At 37.0% G+C, this 14,034-nt stretch overlaps 2 protein-coding genes across 2 annotated transcripts in view; both read left to right on the top strand.

Moving 5' to 3' along the window:
- Positions 1-1,538, top strand: part of LOC108443879 — a gene marked incomplete at its 5' end in the record, with an annotated part of 40,016 nt that extends 38,478 nt beyond the window's left edge. Inside the window, 2 exons of the mRNA XM_037543304.1 lie at positions 443-468; positions 1,205-1,538. Coding sequence (XP_037399201.1) covers positions 443-468; positions 1,205-1,538 — 360 coding nt within the window. The remainder of the gene's footprint in view (positions 1-442; positions 469-1,204) is intronic.
- A 1,031-nt stretch (positions 1,539-2,569) lies between these two features.
- Positions 2,570-9,806, top strand: LOC119264780 (adhesion G protein-coupled receptor E5-like). Its single transcript, XM_037543653.1, has 4 exons — positions 2,570-2,780; positions 3,204-3,270; positions 5,896-6,171; positions 9,302-9,806. The coding sequence occupies exons 1-4, from the start codon at positions 2,608-2,610 to the stop codon at positions 9,386-9,388; spliced, it is 603 nt and encodes a 200-aa protein (XP_037399550.1). The 5' UTR covers positions 2,570-2,607; the 3' UTR covers positions 9,389-9,806.
- The last annotated feature ends 4,228 nt before the right edge of the window (positions 9,807-14,034 follow it).

Genomic DNA, 14,034 nt, shown 5'->3' with positions numbered 1-14,034 from the left:
ACCTGAACCCAAATGTGCACAGTCACCCAATTCACACTCACCTCAGTAAATTAATTTAAGACCCTCACAGGTTTTCCTTTCTGCACTTGGGTCCGCCTCCCTATCATCCTGTAACACATAAATGTTAATTCAATAAAAAAGAATGTGTTCTTTCCAAAAAAGTATATCTTATGAGTTAGTTTAAAGAACAAAGGTGTTATATTAAATTTCATCACCAGCACACTTGATTTAACTGAACTAAATATTGATACTAACCAGGTAGTGCATGGTAACCGCAAGTAACACCTTCACATGTAACAGTACTTAGTGTATTAATGTTGTTTGAGTTTATTCTAATGTTACTTCTAGTTAAATGAACACTTTTTCAGATAAATGGTTTTATCAATATCTTTTAAGGGCCTAAAACATATGAACGGTAGTGTTTGTATTCGGTATGGGGTAGAATGGCCGCACTGGTGAGAGCTCCAGGTAAACTCTACTGTTTTTTGTGTTTTGTTTTTGCACATACCACTTTTTGGGATCATTCAGTATGATCAACAAACTCTTTTGAACATCTGATCATCACTCAAGACGGATTTTAACATAAACACACACTTGGGCACGCACGGCTGCCCTTTCGTGACTTCTCTGCCTCTTTGTTTACAAACACACACATGCTGGCGAAGCAGGAGGAACACACGGACCAGGTTTCAGCGTGACATTGAGAGCTGCTGCGTTTTAGTGCTCACAGAGACGTGGCTATCCACAGTAAAACCAATTCAAGGAAAATTACAAACCCCTCCCCCATCCTGACTTCAGCAAAGCTGATCACACCTTTATTCTTCTCTTGCCTGCATATAAACAAAGACTTCAAAAGGCAAAACCAGTTCTCAGATCAGTCTATCAATGGAGTGATGAGGCCATCTTCACACTTCAGGACTGCTTTGAATCCACAGACTGGAAGATGTTCCTTGATGCATCTGGCGCAGACATCAATGGATACACTGACTCCATCATAAGCTACATCAATGTCAGATCATTTCCCAACCAGAAACCCTGGATAAATGGTGATGTTTAAGCCAAACTAAGAGCTTGTGCTCTGCTGCTTTCAACTATGGAGGCGTGGTTAGCTACAAGAAGGCCAGATATGACCGTCAGAGGACCATCATGCTGCCCAAAATGAGCTACAGGAAGTCAAATCCAACTATCTTGGCTCTGATCTCAGACATATGTGGAGTGGCCTGCGCACCATTACTGACTACAAAGAAGGTGTGATCTGTGATAGGGGCTCGTCTTCCTCACTTGCAGATAACTGTAATGCTCATTATGTTCATTTTGGGCCAAACACCTCACCTGCTGAGAAACTCCAAGTAGAGGAGGAGAGCTGTGCTCCAGCCATTCCCCTGTCTGAGGTGGTGAAATCCTTCTGGGCAGTTAACCCACACAAGGCACCTGGTCCTGATGGCATCCACAAGCGTGTACTTAAAACATGTGCCATCCAGCTGGCTGAGACTTTTACTGATGTCTTTAACCTCTCCTTAAGACTGTCAGTGATTTAGGGAAACCACAATTGTCCCAAGAAATTGGCTGTCACCTGCCTGAATGACTACCACCCTGTTGCACTAACATCAACAGTGATGAAGTGTTTCGATGAAGCTCACATCTGCTCAACACTTCCAGCCACCAATGGACACTCGCCAATTTGCATACCACTCCAACAGATCCACAGACGATGCCATTGCCATTGGTCTCTAATAACTGTGTAGTTACATGTGAACAACATATGCAACAAGTACTGCTGATTTAGTCAATGTTGCAGACGGATTACAGAAGTGCAGGCTATGTAATTACATGTGTATCAACTTCAGTTTAGCCTCATGTAAATGCACATGCATTGTTTTGATACACTACAGATCATAATTCTTTTTTCAGCAGTAAACATTACATGCGTGTTTTACTAAATTACTGTGGAATAACTGTGTCATGTCATTACATGCATGTTATTACCTTTGTCTAATTACATGCAAGGAAATAGGCTGTTACAACTACTAAGACACACTTATGTAATGCATTAAGGGAAAACTGAAGTTGACACACAGGTCAATTACTCCTGTAATCCATCTGTAACAGTGACTTAATCATTAGCAGTTACACTGTTGCTCCTTATGATGTTCACATGTAACTACAGAGTTATTAGAGACACTTACTATGAAGTGGGTCCTATTTCTCTATATGTTATGTATATTTATCTGTATTTTGTGTATGTTTAATATATGTCAATTTGTTATATATTTTACTTTTACTTATTTACTTTCTGTAGAGTGGTTATCTGATCCTCACCACGAGCATTTCAATGTATAAATGTCCTGACAAGTTGGGCAAATGACAAACTTGAAACCTGAAACTTGGAATGATTACTATTTACCGTGAAACCATGGTAACCGTGTAATGACATGCTGAAAGGGTATAAATACGACTGAACATATCAGAATGTGTTTATTTTCTGTTTTCTCTCTCTCTCTCTCTCTCTCTCTCTCTCTCTCTCTCTCTCTCCCGCTCTCTCTCCAGCTGCTGTGTGCAGTGCTGGCAGGTGTTCTGCACTTCTGCTTTCTCTCTGCTTTTGTGTGGATGTTCATTCAAGCTGTGATGCTCTTCGTCTCCGTGAAGAACCTCAAAAAGATCCGATCAAAGCAGAAGGAGGTGCTTAGCTGGAAATATCTGATTGTGATTGGATACAGCATTCCTCTCATGATAGTAGGCGTGTCTGTCGGACTGTTTTCTAATGGATACGGCAGTGAAAAGTGAGTGTTGAGTTCATTAGATAGGGGGGTGGGAATCTCACGGTATGTCAAATATTTGGATCGATAAAAAGGCCAACAGTGACCTTTTGTTTGTCTGATAGTGAGCCTACATTCATTTATACAGTAACCTCAGATTTTGGTGCTTACTTTGACTTCTTTATGTTCTTTATACCTATCAGCTTCATCACATATCCATATTTATCAGATATAACAGCTGTTTTTATGAATATGTTATAGCTGCTTATTGATGATTAGTTAGGTATTTATGATTATAAACTATTTTGAAACCATCCATAGCCATTATATGGTAGTCTTTCCTTTAGCATAGTACCAAAACGGTTGTGTATATATATATATATATATATACATTTGTATTATTATTATTATGTTTGTGTGTGTTTTATGGTTTTTGTTTCTTTGCAGGTGCTGGCTTAAGGCAGATAAGGACTTTTTGTGGAGTTTTCTGGGACCTGTTTGTTTCATTCTTGCAGTAAGTACTACATATCTTAAAAACAAAGTATTCCATGACAAATATGTGTTGAGGAAAAATTCTCTTTTTTTTGGTGAATGGGTGTAATTATATACACACATAGTCAGATTAGCTTTTTTGATCTTCAAAGCTTGTCTTTGAGTCGTTGTATGTTTTACATGCTTCATTGAATCTACATTGCTTTTAAGGCAGTGCTGTATTGGGCGTACAGTTTCTCTTTTGAGGCTAAAACCTTCCATTTCAGAGCTCCATATTTGTCTCAGAATTTATCCAGATCTGTTATTAATCAAATCAAATTTATTTGTATAGCGCTTTTTACAAAGGATGTTGTCACAAAGCAGCTTTACAGAATTTCGGAAAAGAAAAAAACTTGTTAATTTTTAAAAGGAGTGTAAGAATTTAAAACCCCCCCCCCCCCCCCCCCCTCGGTGACAAGGAAAAACTCCCTCAGGACTGAGGAAGAAACCTTGGGAGGAACCAGGCTCACCAGGGGGGACCCATCCTCCTCTGGTCAAACTACCTACAAGTGATTATATTACTAATATTGATAGCAGTAATATTGGTATTAGGAATAACTAGGAGTCTATGAGAACATCAGTGTAGGGTGGGCAGCTAGTCTAAGGCAGGTCGTGGCAGCTGGGGCATGATTACGGCATTGGACATCATCTGGGCCTGTTTAATCACCTCTTTAATATTAGCCTTAGTTACCTCAGATTGCCACAGATGGATATCATTGGCCCCTACATGAATGACTATCCTCGAATATCTCATCATCTAATCTAAGGTTGCTACTAATGTCCAGCACTCTGGCTCCAGATAAACATCTAACTGTAACCGCTGGCACCCCTAAAGGAGTAGCTAACTTCACGTGTCGAACAATCAAGTCTCCTATGACCAGGGTGCTTTTAACAGGCTTCACAGTGGGCGCGTCACTGAGCGGGGCAAACCTGTTTGACACGCGAATGGGAGGAGTGTGGTGTTCCGGTGGGCTAGCTTTGGCCTCAGCGTTAGTATTATAAAGTGAACATTGGCATTACTCATACCCCACAAGCCTTTGCCAGTATATTGACAGTATATATAATAGAGAGTGGCACAGTGGAGGCAGGCAAGCCACTCTAAAAAATTGTCAATAACATTTGCAACACTTTCTTGGAACAGTAAAAATTCCAAAGTACTATTGTACTGTTGTTTCGTAAGTTTTAGCTTTTAAGCCAACAGGGACACAGTACAGTATCTAGACATGAACATACTGTGGAAGTAAATTATCACTATCAATTCATGTAATAGAAAATATTAAAAATAGTAATCATTCCAATATGCAGGGCACTGGTCCAACAGATCAAATGGTCTCCAAATGAAATACATGTTATGATTAAGACAAGGTAGACGGTAATTAACAACAGAAAAATGTATCATTTTTGCATTATCTGAAGGAAATTTGAATAATTGAATGATCAAAATAATGCGATGCTTGTCTTAGTTATTAGAACTCCTGTGAGAACACACACACACACACACACACACATGGCTAAAAGACAAAGCCTCAGTCTAGTCTAGTTTGGACTGGAGGTCAGGGAACTGGCCCTGTGACCAGAAGGTCGCCGGTTCGATCCCCAGTGCTGACAGTCCATGACTGAGGTGTCCTTGAGCAAGACACCTAACCCCCAACTGCTCCCTGGGCGCTGCAGATTGGGCTGCCCACCGCTCCGGGCAAGTGTGCTCACTGCCCCCTAGTGTGTGTGTATTCACTAGTGTGTATGTGGTTTTTCACTTCACAGATGGGTTAAATGCAGAGGTGGAATTTCCCCAGTTGTGGGATTAAAATAGTATCACTTAACTTATCCTATCTCAGTCTAGTTCAGTGTTTAGCATTAGCTCATCTTTATGGTTAGCTTCCCTTCTGCTCGTGCATTGTTTTACTCATTTAGTTATTAGCTTAGCTTGGCCTAGCCTAGCCTTGCTTTTGTTTACTCTTAGGCCTCCTTTCCTTTTCGCTCTTTTCCAGTTAAAAAATCTCCTGACTGCTGTTCTAAACTCTGCCACAGTGTTTTATTGTTACCCAGACATTTAATTTGCATTGCAGCTTTTCACAATCCAGGGAGATTCACTTGAAAAAGGCCCTGAATATTCTATAATTACTCTCACTAGCATGAATCAATCTGAACAAAACAACATGCAATGTGCTGCTCAGTATATGGAGCTTCAAACATCTAGGATGCCCCTGTCAGGGCCTCTTTCGAATGAATCCCCCTGTAGTATTCTCAGTTGGTTCAAGCCAAAAAAAAACTGTCGGATGTTCATGAATATTGCTACTACATTCACCTGTTGTTTTATGGCAGTAATTACGAATTCTGAACCAAGACATTCACAAACCTTGTAATTTCCTTTCTGAGTGGCTTTTGTTTTCCTGTTATCATTGTTATCAGTGTAGTATTAATTCTGTGAATTCTGTTACTGTCCCTATAGGATTTCCAATGTTATGTTAGGAAAATAACAGTGGTCTATATTTACATTTTATGCTGTCTTAAACATGGGCAGTTGATGATGAAAAATTATTTTAATATAATTCTTATAATATAATATAATATAATATAATATAATATAATATAATCTCTTTTTTCCCAGGCAAACACGATTGTCTTCATCAGCATCATGGTCATCATAATCTCCATTCTGAAGACAATGAAGCATGAAACCCTGAAAATAAAACAGGCTAAAAGTGACAAGCAATATATCAAAAGAGTGATGCTGAAAACCGTCATCCAGTTTTACATCATTGGCTGCTCCTGGATTCTGGGCTTCTTCACGGACTACAATAAGGTGTTGGAGGTGGTCTTTCTGTTCTTCAACTCCCAGCAGGGCACTTTTATCTTCTTCATCCATTGTGCTCTCAACCAAGAGGTCAGTCTTCAACTGCTGTACCTTATGCCCAGTCTCACTGACCCAAAATTTTAATGTTGAATTAAACCGACAAAATTAAAATAACAGATGAAGCAAATGAACCTATCTGGATCAATGCTGCTCCACTGTGTTTACACTGTTCTACTCAGGTTTTACTACCTCAGTAACTGCTGTGTTTATGTCTGTCATCTGACTGCGTGACTCACAGATCACAGCAGGTTAATATCTCTCCACCTTATTCCACGACCTCATGTCCAGAATGAGTGCTGTGTCGGTGCTGTACTGTCCTGTCTGTTTACTGGGTCTAATGTCTGTTTAATTTCTCATATTTATTGTTTCTAGCTTATCTTTTTTGTTTGTTTGTACTGTGTGTTCCATGTTCTACCGTGATGTTCCTGGAGGAACGTAATTTCACTCCACTGTGTACTTACTTACTTGTACATAGATGGAATGACAATAAAAGCCTCTTGACTTGACCCATGTGAAGGAGGGGGTGATTGTAGAACTGTATGAATATGAAGAACAGTGGGTCCCATGTTATATTACATGGCTCTAATAAGTATGTACTTACACATGAACAACATATGCAACGACAGTTTAACTACTATTGATTAGTGACTGTTATAGATGGATTACAGAAGTACACTTTATGTAGCTACACTTGAGTTTTGCCTCATGTAATTACACGAGTTAATCTTAGTAGTTATAACAGCCTATCCTCTCTCATGTAATTACACGAGTTAATCTTAGTAGTTATAACAGCCTATCCTCTCTCATGTAATTACACGAGTTAATCTTAGTAGTTATAACAGCCTATCATCTCTCATGTAATTACACGAGTTAATCTTAGTAGTTATAACAGCCTATCCTCTCTCATGTAATTACAGGAGTTAATCTTAGTAGTTATAACAGCCTATAACATGCAATTACACGAGTTAATCTTAGTAGTTATAACAGCCTATCATCTCTCATGTAATTACACGAGTTAATCTTAGTAGTTATAACAGCCTATCATCTCTCATGTAATTACACGAGTTAATCTTAGTAGTTATAACAGCTTATCCTCTCTCATGTAATTACACGAGTTAATCTTAGTAGTTATAACAGCCTATAACATGCAATTACACGAGTTAATCTTAGTAGTTATAACAGCCTATCCTCTCTCATGTAATTACACGAGTTAATCTTAGTAGTTATAACAGCCTATCCTCTCTCATGTAATTACACGAGTTAATCTTAGTAGTTATAACAGCCTATCCTCTCTCATGTAATTACACGAGTTAATCTTAGTAGTTATAACAGCCTATCCTCTCTCATGCAATTACACGAGTTAATCTTAGTAGTTATAACAGCCTATCCTCTCTCATGCAGTTACACGAGTTAATGTTAGTAGTTATAACAGCCTATCCTCTCTCATGTAATTACACGAGTTAATCTTAGTAGTTATAACAGCCTATCCTCTCTCATGTAATTGCACGAGTTAATCTTAGTAGTTATAACAGCCTATCCTCTCTCATGTAATTACACGAGTTAATCTTAGTAGTTATAACAGCCTATCCTCTCTCATGTAGTTACACGAGTTAATCTTAGTAGTTATAACAGCCTATCCTCTCTCATGTAATTACACGAGTTCATCTTAGTAGTTATAACAGCCTATCCTCTCTCATGTAATTACACGAGTTAATCTTAGTAGTTATAACAGCCTATCCTCTCTCATGTAATTACACGAGTTAATCTTAGTAGTTATAACAGCCTATCCTCTCTCATGTAATTACACGAGTTAATCTTAGTAGTTATAACAGCCTATCCTCTCTCATGTAGTTACACGAGTTAATCTTAGTAGTTATAACAGCCTATCCTCTCTCATGTAATTACACGAGTTAATCTTAGTAGTTATAACAGCTTATCCTCTCTCATGTAATTACACGAGTTAATCTTAGTAGTTATAACAGCCTATCCTCTCTCATGTAGTTACACGAGTTAATCTTAGTAGTTATAACAGCCTATCATCTCTCATGTAATTACACGAGTTAATCTTAGTAGTTATAACAGCTTATCCTCTCTCATGTAATTACACGAGTTAATCTTAGTAGTTATAACAGCCTATAACATGCAATTACACGAGTTAATCTTAGTAGTTATAACAGCCTATCCTCTCTCATGTAATTACACGAGTTAATCTTAGTAGTTATAACAGCCTATCCTCTCTCATGTAATTACACGAGTTAATCTTAGTAGTTATAACAGCCTATCCTCTCTCATGTAATTACACGAGTTAATCTTAGTAGTTATAACAGCCTATCCTCTCTCATGTAATTACACGAGTTAATCTTAGTAGTTATAACAGCCTATCCTCTCTCATGCAGTTACACGAGTTAATGTTAGTAGTTATAACAGCCTATCCTCTCTCATGTAATTACACGAGTTAATCTTAGTAGTTATAACAGCCTATCCTCTCTCATGTAATTGCACGAGTTAATCTTAGTAGTTATAACAGCCTATCCTCTCTCATGTAATTACAGGAGTTAATCTTAGTAGTTATAACAGCCTATCCTCTCTCATGTAATTACACGAGTTAATCTTAGTAGTTATAACAGCCTATCCTCTCTCATGTAATTACACAAGGGTGATAACATAAATGCATTAACATTGCTAATCAGACTGGAACTGAGGTGTTTTCATAAGGAAGCTTGTAATAACTTACATTAAGGTTTGACACTGCATCTGCCAGCTTTCCTAACATTTAGCCAGTGTTTATCTTGTTAGTGCTGTGACACTGTAACCAGTTTCAGCTTTAAACCATGCTGAGAATGACCCACCACGCAAATAGTACCTGCTCTGTGAGGGTCCATGGGGGTCCTGACCACTGAAGAACAGGGTAACAGAGTATCAGAGAAACAGATGGACTACAGTCTGTAACTGTAGAACTACAGAGTGCAGCTATACAGTAAGTGGAGCTGATAAAGTGCACAGTGAGTGTAGAAACAAGGAGCTGGTCATGATGTTATGCCTGGTCAGTGTATGCTGATTACTAAAACACTGACTTTTCAAGGTGGAAAAATCTTCCTTCTGAAGTCTCTACTATTTTTGTTCAGACTCACTTCTCATGCATTTCTCTCTCTGCTTTCAGGTGAGGCAGCTGTACATGAAGTGGTGGCAATCATTCTCTGCTGCCTGTAGACCACATACTACAAAAACCTGGATCGTTCAACATTGAAATGAATGATATTTCATTGTATTGAGACAAATTTGGCATCATTTCTTTAAATAAATGGTTTCAGGTTTTGTATTTTGTTTACGCTCTATAGCCTTTGATAGTTTCTAGTCTCTGGTGTAGGGGAACATTCTATGGTGAACTGAGCTCGGGATTAGGAAAGTAACACTGATCCTGCTGTAAAATTGCTGATTACATTATTAGTGTAACAATACAGTGATATATTTTGTTTGAAAATATTTTGCTTTTAAATTTTTGTTACCATTCTAGCTTGACCAGCTCACTCAAACAATAGAATAACAGCTGAAGCTTAAGGGAAAAAAATAGAAAAATATAAATAGCCAAAATCAAGATTTTAAGCTGATTTTTTATTGCAGTGAAGCCTTTCATTCCTTAAAACTTTAATAGAGTAGTACTTTACACAAATGAAACTACTACTGCATCTCGCTGGAGAAGACTTCTGATACCCTCTATAAGAGTGGAAGAAAATGAGGTTTGAGTTTATATATAAATTGTTAATATTTAAATACATTAATTCCTTTGTCGCTTTCTTTTTCATTCTTTCTTCTACATATTTTAAGGTATGTGGTCGTCTGTCAGTGTGTGTGAATATATATATATATATATATATATATATATATATATATATATATATATATATATATATATATATATATAATGTTACAGTAAGAAAATGTGTTTTCTTTGACCCTTTGACTGTTGTTCAACTCTTTGTTTGATTTATATACTCATAAATAAAAAAATAAATATGCTTAAAATCAGTGGTGTGCACAGACTTTGGCACGGTCACGGCTAAGATCTTCTCAGTATATAAAAATGCCATTCTGCAAAAGCCAACTCTTTTAAAAATGTGTGATGATAACAGTTAGCTAACCAGGAAAACTCATGGATCCTTGTCAGTTTTGGATAAACCTAGATGCTCAATGTGTTTTCTCTTTACAACATTGCTTCAGTAGTGTAGATGGTTTGATATCACATCTTTTTATTGGCATACAGAACAAATAAATGTGATATACAGTTTCTTTCACTGTAGAATTTAAGGTAACATTACTGAGTGTTTTGGAATCAGGATAGATCCAGGGGCAGCCAAAACAAATATTTTGGGGATGTAAAACCACAGCACTGAAGTTTTAACGTCTAACCAAACTTTTACATGGGTTTAGTTGCAAAACAAGAATTTAGAGCTCACCAAAAAGACACTAAGTTAAGACAAGAGATGTAGAGGCTTGAAACCTTTATATATATATATATATATATATATATATATATTAAGGTAAAGTGATTTAATTCCAAGGTATTTTGGAGCACTTCTATTGCTCCAATCATCATGAAATTTTCACACAATGTAAAGGCATTCTGCTCCTTTCAAACTGTGCAGAAAACTAAAAATCCAGATGTAAACATGGAAGTATCCAATATCAATAACACCAAATATTTACAACTTTTCCAAAATAATTACACATAGTAAGTACATTTAATTAATCAATCAACCTTTATTTCGACTCGGAAGTACATTGAGGGCAACCCTCATTTTCAATGTAGCCGATCATTTACAAAAACAGGGATTGACATGACAAAGAAAATAATAACTACAATTAATCATTTTAAATTAAAAGAAAATTTAAAATAACAGTGAATAAAAGATAAAAGTAGATAAAAAATAGAACTTGAGATTTAAATGGTAAGAAATTAAGATCAAAAGTAGATCAGAAATTAGTAAGGTAATAGTACAATATCACAAATTAAAAAACGTAATGATAAAAAAAAACTTAAAATAAAATGAGAGGAAATAAATAAATAACTAAAAGAGATAAAGAACTAAGGAGAACTAACACAAAAATAAAAGTTACGAATAAATAAGATTAAGTAAAACAGATGCAGGCTGTCTGAAGGTGGTTTGATATTAAAAGTTTAAAATGACTGAGTGACACCAGTGAGCTGAGTTTTAGTGTGTCCTGTAGTGAATTCCAGCTGGTGCTGTGACTAAAAGCAGATTTTTCCAGTTCAGTAAAAACTCTTGGCAATTCTTGGAACCTGGCAGCTGATCCAATTACTAGAGCGAGTCTGATAATTACTGTTATTTGTATTCATCAATGAGGTGATGTATTCTGGCAAATGACCTGAGAGTGTCATATAAATAAAAATCAACCAGTGTGTTTCCCTTCGTACCGTTAAAGAGGGCCACCCAACTTTCGCATGCAGCTCACAGTGGTGAGTTCTGTACGGATCTCCAGTGATGAACCTCAGGGCAGAGTGATACACGGGGTCCAGTAATTTGAGGGAGCTGGAGGAGCATATTTATAAATAACGTCGCCATAGTCCAGCACTGATAGTAAAGTTGCTTCAACTAGTCTTTTTCTGGCGTGCATGGGGAAACAGGACTTATGTCTATAAAAATTACTCACATTTGAGTGGTCAAATTCAGTTTAGTTGATTTTCTGACTGAAAATATGTAAGTATAATAAGAAAACATTCTCTACGAGAACAGACCTCTATAAAATGTTATTTTTTAAAAACCTTATTTTAAGTTTTATTTTTACCAAATAATACTAAATATGCTAAACTTAGCACATAAATAGAAGTTGTGGACTAAAATATGCAGTAAAATGCCTCATTTACATTTGCTTGCTGTTGAGATCGTTTTAATTCATTTTTAATTAGAAAACCAACCAAATGTAATTTAACAGAAAGTGCTAAAAGTGTGTGTATGACTGGATCTTCATCTGCTACTAAGGTAACTGTGAACTTATTTCCTGTCTAAACATCTGTCATTGATCATGTTAACCTATCAGTTCTTCCAAACAATGTTAAAAGACTTACCTTTAAAATGGACCTAGAACATAGACTATCTTTATAGGGTATAACATAGAGAAATTTTGTTCTGCAACTACTTAGCATAGAAACGAATGATAACAGATGGTCTGAGTTTCACATTCACCTCCCATGTTCCAATATAGGTCACTACTTGGGTCACAAATCTAAAACGTCTCCCTGTATTATTCATTTACCGGAAGGTACCTGAAGGCTGAAATGCAAATGGCTCTCCATTTTGGTCACAGTGCACATTTGCAGACGAAGTTAGCTAGCTTCATTCTCCCGCTAGCTCACAACAGGCAGCACATTTCTACAATGCAGATAGTGGTGCATGAAAATCCTCCTGTGACACCATCTAAGTGTATATAAACTGTAGTATATAGTATGTAGTAGTGCACTCCTAGTAGTGGCGGAAGAGAATCTCTAAATATTCACACTCATCAAGACTATGGAAATGTGTGAATATGAATGATAATTAAAATTCAAAGTGCACCTTGGACTGAGATTTGAATTTTTATCCTATAGACTAGTAGAATCAAACCAGGTCCTATTCTATTCCGTCTCAAAATATTAAGATTAAGTGACCCTTATTAGTCCCACAATGAGGAAATTTCACCTCAGCAATCTAGACCATCCATGCAGTGAAACACCACATACAACTAGTGAAGACACACGGGGGGCAGCAGTAAAAGGAAGTGTGTAATAACTGACATTATATCATTATTTACACTGTATCTGCCAGCTTTCCTGACATTTAGCTGGTGTTTATGTTGTTAGTGCTGTGACCCTGTAACCAGTTTCAGCTTTAAACCAGTCTGTAATGAGTCAGAACAGCAGACGCCCCCTTATATTAACATGTAGCTTCATACCATTTAATTAAATGTGTTGCATTTCCCCAAAATCAACATCTACATTACCACTGCATTATTACACAGTAACTACATAGTAATTACACAGGAAATATCCACCTATTTTGAAGTGTAAGTTATAGTTGGTACACACATGTAATTACATAGGCTGTACTTCTGTAATCTACCTTCTAACAATGACAGTCATGAGTGAATCAAGGAGGTGGTCAGAATGTTATGCCTGATCGGTGGAATGTCCACTTAAGTTTTTACTGTGATTGACAGTGAAGTTGTACAGGCTGCTGTTAATCATGAGTTTGTAGTGTAATTAATATAGTAGTAGGGATGTAGCACTAAATGGTTGTGTAATATGGAGTAAGGAATAGTTAATGGTGATAATGTAAAGACAGCTGTGAGCACAGTGAAGCAGCTGGTTGTGTAAAGGTGATGGAAAGTGTCCAGTAAAGCTCAAACAAACAATGCCTTCAACACAGCACTGCACAGTGGAGAAGGTTAGTTAACAGATCATGAACAGTATTAACAAATGATATTTCTTATGCTGCTTCTGTATGTGAGTAACAAATCAGTGTATTGGTGTAAAAATCAGTCAGAGCAGCTATGAATTAACAGTGTAGTCAGTTACTAATGACTAAGTACTTAATCAGTAACTAAATAATAACTAATTCTTAATAACCATAAAATAAAAGGTAACTTTTTTCCCTTACACGTGGTTACAGGATCATGTCAATTTACATGTATGGCATTTGGTAGATGCTCTTAGCTAGATTTGATCATTTTACACAGGTAGGCAAAGGTAATGTTAGGAGTCTTGCCCAAGGACACTTGGTGGTACAGTGCAGGCGGAGGATTGAACCCCAGTCTACAGCGTAGAAGGCAGGGGTGTTACCAACCACACTACACTAACCACTATTGACTAGTTATAGATACTTTTATATATCAAAACTA

The sequence above is a fragment of the Pygocentrus nattereri genome, chromosome 12, assembly GCF_015220715.1.
Source record: "Pygocentrus nattereri isolate fPygNat1 chromosome 12, fPygNat1.pri, whole genome shotgun sequence".
NCBI classification, from domain to species: Eukaryota; Metazoa; Chordata; class Actinopteri; order Characiformes; family Serrasalmidae; genus Pygocentrus; species Pygocentrus nattereri.
This window is presented reverse-complemented; position numbering and strand designations above follow the sequence as displayed.